At 30.6% G+C, this 7,373-nt stretch overlaps 1 protein-coding gene across 1 annotated transcript; it reads right to left on the reverse strand.

The window, feature by feature from the left end:
- Positions 1-4,182: 4,182 nt before the first annotated feature.
- OCT59_013855 (uncharacterized protein) lies at positions 4,183-6,881 on the reverse strand. Its single transcript, XM_025323334.2, has 10 exons — positions 6,850-6,881; positions 6,632-6,777; positions 5,976-6,557; positions 5,657-5,893; positions 5,340-5,574; positions 5,055-5,252; positions 4,842-4,973; positions 4,583-4,775; positions 4,426-4,508; positions 4,183-4,329 (listed from the first exon to the last, which is right to left on the reverse strand). Exons 2-10 carry the CDS (start codon positions 6,757-6,759, stop codon positions 4,261-4,263), a joined length of 1,857 nt encoding a protein of 618 aa, XP_025167534.2. The 5' UTR covers positions 6,760-6,777; positions 6,850-6,881; the 3' UTR covers positions 4,183-4,260.
- Between the last annotated feature and the right edge of the window lie 492 nt (positions 6,882-7,373).

The raw sequence follows: 7,373 nt of genomic DNA on the forward strand, positions 1-7,373 counted from the left end.
TGAAAAAATTTTCTGCGCCTCCCTAGTGAAGTCATCATCACGTGCCTTGTTTTTTTCGGCTTCCGCGGTAAGTTTACTATTAAGTTCGGTGTTAATTTTGCCGAACCCCGCATTAACTTCTTCATTAAGTTTATTATTAAGATCATTATTGATCAAAATACAAAATCATGTGATAGAGATGCCAAGTTTTGTAGATATTGAAATTTAAATAAAATATGAAGCTGAAATTTCATTATTTATCACATGGGTAATTTCTTAATGCAGTTGGGAAAATGAAATTTTGTGCTGAGAATTCCGACTTATTTTGATTTCTTCTTATTACCTTTGACCATACTCGCATCAGGAGACCTTGATACGTTGTATGGCTTAAAAAAATCTTAATTTGGAAGAAATACCATGAGTAATATATAATTTTAAATCAGGTATTTTGCATCAATCCTGGGATATCTTGTGCAATAATTCTATGAAAAACTTTATCGCGCATGATACTGTGCAATGGATGCATTATTTTACTAAAATCTACAACTTATAAATTACAATATTCAATTTTTAATATAATTTCTAAAATTCCATTTTTTCAATATTTTTGATTCCACAGCATTAAAGCAAGGAAAAAACGTGTAAAAGAAAATTTGATTACAAAAAATTAAGGTGATGCTCCATAAAAAAATACTACTTTTGTCGGTATAATATACCGGTCATAAAATCTATATTTAAGTAAAAAAGGAACATATATGAATGTTCTATTTATGAAGAATCAAACCATAATCTCACAGATCTATCATTATCAATTGATCCAGAAGCGATAATATTCTTGGTGGGGTGGCATGCGATTGTGAGAACAACATCTAGGAAGTATGATATAAAATTTAATTATTGTAAAAACATATGCAGCATAAAATGGTAATTACCGGCATGGCCTTCCAATTTCTGCACTATTTCTTTAGTTTGTAAATTCCAAATATAGACACAATTATCCTCACTTCCGCTAACGATCCATTTACCGCCCGTAACAGAAAAACTCGAGAAAACACAGTATTTATTGTTAATATGACCAGTATACGTTTTCAAACACTTTCCACTATGAAAATTCCAAAGACGTAATGTATTATCGAGTGTTGAAGCAAGAATGTATTTGCCATTAGGCGAAAACTTCACAAAGGATCTAAAAAGGGGTTTCTTTTATTAGGTATTCAATAAATCGAAATTTTGTTGTAAAGTTTCAAGCTTACTTACACAGGAGGATTATCATCATCTACTAAAGTTTTCAAACATTGACCCGTCGCAGTATCCCAAATACGACTAAAAACGAAATTTAGTTTGAATTTATAATATACCCTGGAATGGCAAACCCAATTCTTTAATAAATTGGATAACTTACATTAAACCATCATAACTACACGACACAATCATTGTTCCGTCTCTGTTGAAGTGAACAGCAGAAACGGGGTCAGAATGAGCAGGTAATGTTTTTAAACATTTACCTGTGTAATATTTAAGTTAAAAGAATATTTTTATTAAAATAAAAGATTTTGCTTTTGTTAGAAGTGCCATATCAAAGATAACTAACCATTTTTGGCATCCCAGATTCTAACACTTTCATCGAAAGATCCCGAAACTATTAAACTCGATTGGGGATTATAATTCACGCAGAAAACATAATTTGTGTGACCTTTGAGAACCTTAACTGCTTGATCCTGTGTGAAAGAAATGGAAACATTCTTATTACAATATCTGATGACACAAAATATCCAATGTAAAAAATTTTTATGATATTCACTTTATTTAAGTGCCAAATTCGTATCGTAGTATCATCAGAACCAGAGCATAAAGACATTGAATCGACAGACCAAGCAACGTCTGATATACCTAGTTTATGCCCTTCAAAGGTTTTTTCGTATTTACCATCAAGAGCGTTCCAAATTTTTATCGTTTTATCGGCAGCTATTAAAAGATTAACGTTAAGGCAACAAGATAATAAGGCACAAAGTATTATTAAAGATTGAACCTTTACACGTTCACTTTAATTTAAGTGAACCCTTCTTTTAAACTTTAGTAATGCACAATAAAAGTAGATAAGTTTTATGTTCTGTTTTAAACAAACTCACAAGCACTAGCTAGCCATTTTCCGTCAGGAGAAAATTTGACACTTGATACAGCTTTCTTATGTCCCACCATACTATATCTCAGTTTATAATTCGGTTTTTTTGAACTTGAGGGTGGAGTTAAGTCTTGCTGCGTATTGTCTAGTGGTTGTGACTGAAAATAAACGTCTCCAGTCCCATTAACAGTATTTAAATAACGTTCTCTTATTGTAGAAGATTGTCCTTGAGATTCTTGTTCATCCATTGTAATGTTGTCTATTATCATTTCTTTAGAAAGTTTATGTGTTTGTCGAATACAATTTTTTTTTTCAGCCCTAAAAAAAAAAAAATTTTTTTGAGATTAGGAATCACGTGATGAAATTTTGATCTGAATTTGGTAGTGCATAACAACCCATCATTCGATTACTTTTTAGGAAATACTGAGTATAATTTGCCAGCATGGCTGCAAGTCTGGTTTGCAAACATGTCTGCAAAAGTTGTGAAACTTACATAAGCCAAACAAAATTCAGTAATAATTAGATCTAAAACGGGTGTCTAAAAATGGTTAATGCGTATTTCATCATCCGCAAAAAAACAGTTTAATGATTTATACAAAATATGATGTTTTTTCCCGAATTTATTTCATATCTTCACAAATAAAAATAAATATTTAATATTTTTGATACTGATTTACTATGGCCCATTGACTTTTTTCCATTGTGATTGAGCACCCATAATAGAAGTAATAAAACCAGTAAGGCCAACCAACCCATCTTCGAGATGGATATATCCGAGCGCTGTAGCTGGGATAGAACAATCAAGTACATCTTGAATAAGTTGTCTGATAGCGGCTTTACGTTCTCTGTTTTTGAGAAAAAAAGTTAGTGAGTATACTTTACTAGGAATTATTATTAAAAGAAAAGTGAATAATAAAAATAATATTCCTACTTCTTAAGTGTTGCAGTATCTTTCGAACGTTCGCTAGTTTCCGCAATTTTGGCTTTGCTTATCAAAGAGCCACGTTGAGAATTAATTTGATGCAATTTATATAAACCATGAATAATTGAGAATAAAAGTCCCATAAGCCAAGCTTTATAAGCATTTTCATTTATTCTTTTTATTTGCTGGAACTTATATACTCCAGCGCTGTGAACCTATAATAAAAATAAAATTAATAAATAATAAATAAATTAATTAAGACAAATAAATAATCTAATTACCTACCCAGCTAAATGTATCCCAGAATAGATAGACAGCATAACCAAGCTGTCGACCTATAGTAACATATTTCGCGAACTCGTCTTCTACATTAAGAGCTTTTGTAGCATGCTGCAAGTGTTCCATTGATTTTCCAAGTCTCATAACTTTATTCAAATTTTAAAATTTAATAAATCTATTTGATAGTGTAATGAGCCTAAATTATGCAGTTAAAACATACGTTTTCTTGAAAGCCCTAATGCACTTTTCAAATTACTGAGCCGTTGAATTATCTCTTTATTATTATAGTCTTGGCGCTTAAGATACCAAGCCAAAAAGCGTGCAAAGTATTGAACAGCTCTATAAACCTTATCACGACCCACTGTCGTGGAGGCATACTTTAGAGATCGGTCAACAGTTGGATGAAGAACTATTTGTTGAATTGGCATGGCTGTATTAACTGTATAAAAAGAAAATTGAATTCTTTTTATTTGATTTGAAGTGGTACAGATCAACTGATGAGATGAAGATTTGTATATACTATTAGTCACTGATTATGCAAAATGATAATAAGTTTTTGTCACGTGAATTACTTGATTTAGAAATATTTAATAAATCAAGATGTATGCTCATAAGATGAACGCATTATTAACAGGTTTATCATTTAAACTCTGACTAGCTTCAAATTTTTTATATATGATTTAAAGAGTTGTATACTGCTTGTCGAAATTAATTTTCTATTTCGTCATTTGCATTTTGGTCAGTTTTAATAATAAATAATTTCGTCATTTCGTCATGTCGAAATTATCGAAATTATTTTTACCATTTCGGCAATGACTTTTTTATTTTCGACAAGCAACTTTAAATTACTGGAAGACAATGTGACAATTTATCGTACTTATAGCAGAGTGGTTTTAGTTCATAATATGCTTTATTTACGTAATACAAGATCATAAATATTTGCATAAAAAATGTCAAATTATCGTTTCAATTGAAAATTTTGTTGAGAATCTACAAGTTTTTTTTGTCCGGTTTTAAATGCAATTTCCTAAAAATAGTTTCTCGGGTTGTTAGCGGTTTTAAAAGATCAGAGCACATTTGAGTATTTTACATTGTAATTAAATAAGTCCATTTAATTTTTTACCTTTAAGTCGTTAAAATACCTAGTATTTGATGTCATCATACCCTCAAGAGCTGTGATATTAGCCTCTCTACACAATTCAATAGGTATTTTAAAGTTAAGTATAAATAAATATTCCTACTGAGCTTACAATCGGGTCTGGCAAAAAAAAAAAGGATATAATCTACGTTCTCTTTAATCGAATCATATACTTTTCCAAAAGAGTTCTTTAGACTTGCAGTTTGGACATTAGTAAAGTTATTAAGATATTTTGAAATATTTGTCAGTAATTCTTCCTTCATTTTAATCGATTTGGAGTTTTCTTCTTCTATAATCTTATTCAACATCACTTTATGCTCCTTAAGGCAACGAACCTAAAAACATAGCAACTGGTAAGAATCCTAATTAAACCAAAAGACAGTCGTAATAAATATAAATACCTCCTTATCAGTTTTTTCCTTAACAATATTTTGACAAGCAGAGATAGCTTGATTTTGAGAGTTAACATGTCCCTCTGTTTCAGTCACTAAGGAAGAAATTTGGTCATCGATTTTAGCTTGATAAACTTGCATCTTGATGTAATAATTAAATTTTCATCAGCATATACAGTATAGAATTAAATAAAAATTGTATAATAAAGCTATTTCCTAAACCTTAGTATATTGGTTTGCCAATTCATTACGCAAACTTTCAAGCATAACCTGATCTTTGCGTAATTCCTGAACTTGTACCATTAGACTTTCGTTTACTTTTCGTAACTCTTCAATCTCGTCTTTTCGACTTTGATTTTCGTCCATTAGTGCTTGATATGATTCATTTGTCATAAAACAACCATTTTTCTCTCGAGTAGCCTATAAATATATATGTAATATATATATTTTAACATAATCAATGTTTACAAAGCGTAATTTGAGATTATTTAAGCTTTAGAATCGTACTAGCAAATCCATTTTTAAACGTTCAATCTCACTAATATATTCTTTAATCAAAGCCTTCTTCGTAACACGTTGATTAGCAACAGGCTTGTTACGAATGTTCTTTGCCCGGTGAGCATAATCTAGTGTTGATATAGTCTCATCATAACTTATTTTTGCTGGGGATATCGTAGCAATGATGCACGTCTTGGTTTTTCCTCCCAGGGAATCTTGCAAAAGACGAGTCAACTTGCTTTCTCTAATTGTTATTAAAGAATGTATAAATATAAATTAATAAATTATTGTTTAAAAGGATGTTGACCATAAATTCAAGTATATACCTGAAAGGAATATGCAAGCAACGTTCATTAAGAGCGTTTATGCATCGACCTAATGTTAATAAGCTTTTGTTTATATTTCCAGCTTCTTTCGCCCTGTTGTTTTCAGCTCCTGATCGGCCAATACACTCTGATCCCGCCAAATCAACTAAATTAAGTTTTCCGACCTTAAGCAAGTCTTCTCCATCCGGCATTGTCTCTTTTATATGAACTGTGATTGAGAATACGGAGTGTGAACGACTGAGAGTAATATTATATTAGTAAAAACGAACATAACCATTGTAAAAAAATGTTAAAAATTTTAATATTAAAGTTTTAATACCTCGAATTTTTATTATAGTTTGTTTGAGAAGCATGTCGTTTAATGGAGCCTTGTTTCAAGACTCGTATTCCATCATTTGCATTCTTAACAAGTACTTCCTCATGACCAGTAAGTATGCCTTTTTTAGTTCCTTCGTCCTGAATCTTCAACTTTCTTGGATCATCGACAGATGAAAGCAGATCTTTAAGATCTTCGTTATAAAGTTCAATATAAGAGACCTTAACTGAGAAGTCTTGGGCATCTGCTTCCAAATCCCGAAAAAGACTGAAGAGAGTGCGTGGAATAATACCGGCTTCTTTACTTATTAGACCATCTATAGTGTTTAAGTCACCTTCCATTGTATACGTTTTGCCAGTTGAAGTTTGCCCGTAAGCGAACAGAGTACAATTGTAACCCGCTTTAACTTCATGTAATATAGGGATAACTATATGATCAAAAATCCTAGCTTGATCTGCATCCGGTCCGTAAACCCTGTCAAACGTGTATGCTTTATCCGCTGGCGGCTGTCTTACGTAAATTTCGCGAGGAGTAGTTTTAATAATGACTGGCGAGTTTGCAGCGATTTCGCGGTCAATACGGCCTCTATTTAATTTACCTTATTACATAACGACTTTTTTTAGAGCGTTAAAATAATAAATAAAAAAAAAACAAAATACCTGCAACGCACAACAACTTGAATATTAATTTCTTTTTCCTTTTCGCCATTTTTCATTATTGTTTCATTACTTCTTCTGCGTTTCCTTGCTCTCTCTAAACCACTTTCACTGCCGAAAGACATATCCATTTTTAATAAGCAAAGAAGCTTTGAAGAAATATATATGAAGAATTAATATTTACAAGACTTGCATTATCTTTTTTCTTAAAATAATATTACCTTAATAGCAGATAAGAGTAAACAAAAAATTTCAGTAAGCTTTTATATTTATCGCACATTTTCATGTTTTTTTGTTGTTACGTCATCGACACGTAGAGACGCGATTTTTCCATGTTCATGTGACTTGAAGTTCATTAGTATTTTCCCGTGTACTGTGTAACTATTTTCCATATAAAATTAATGCACGTAGAGGTCAAAGATTCATATTTTTTCTTTATTGTAAGAAAAATAACATGATTTTTCTTGAAATATATCCTAATATTATACAAAAAAAAGTTTAAATAATATATTAGCATTACATTATACTTTAAGTCTTTAACCTTTTAATAAAGTACTTGTTCTTATAAATTTTAACTTTTAATTTGAATAGTTATATACCAATTTTAATAATATGCAAACTACAACATTTAAAAATATGTTAACTATTAATAAAAAAAGCTAAATAAAGTATATAAAGTTATAAAAGTGTTAAAAAAAATATAGAATTATACAGTATGATATTTTTATAATAAAATATTAAGTTT

This window comes from Rhizophagus irregularis, chromosome 21, assembly GCF_026210795.1.
Source record: "Rhizophagus irregularis chromosome 21, complete sequence".
In the NCBI taxonomy this organism is placed as follows: domain Eukaryota; kingdom Fungi; phylum Glomeromycota; class Glomeromycetes; order Glomerales; family Glomeraceae; genus Rhizophagus; species Rhizophagus irregularis.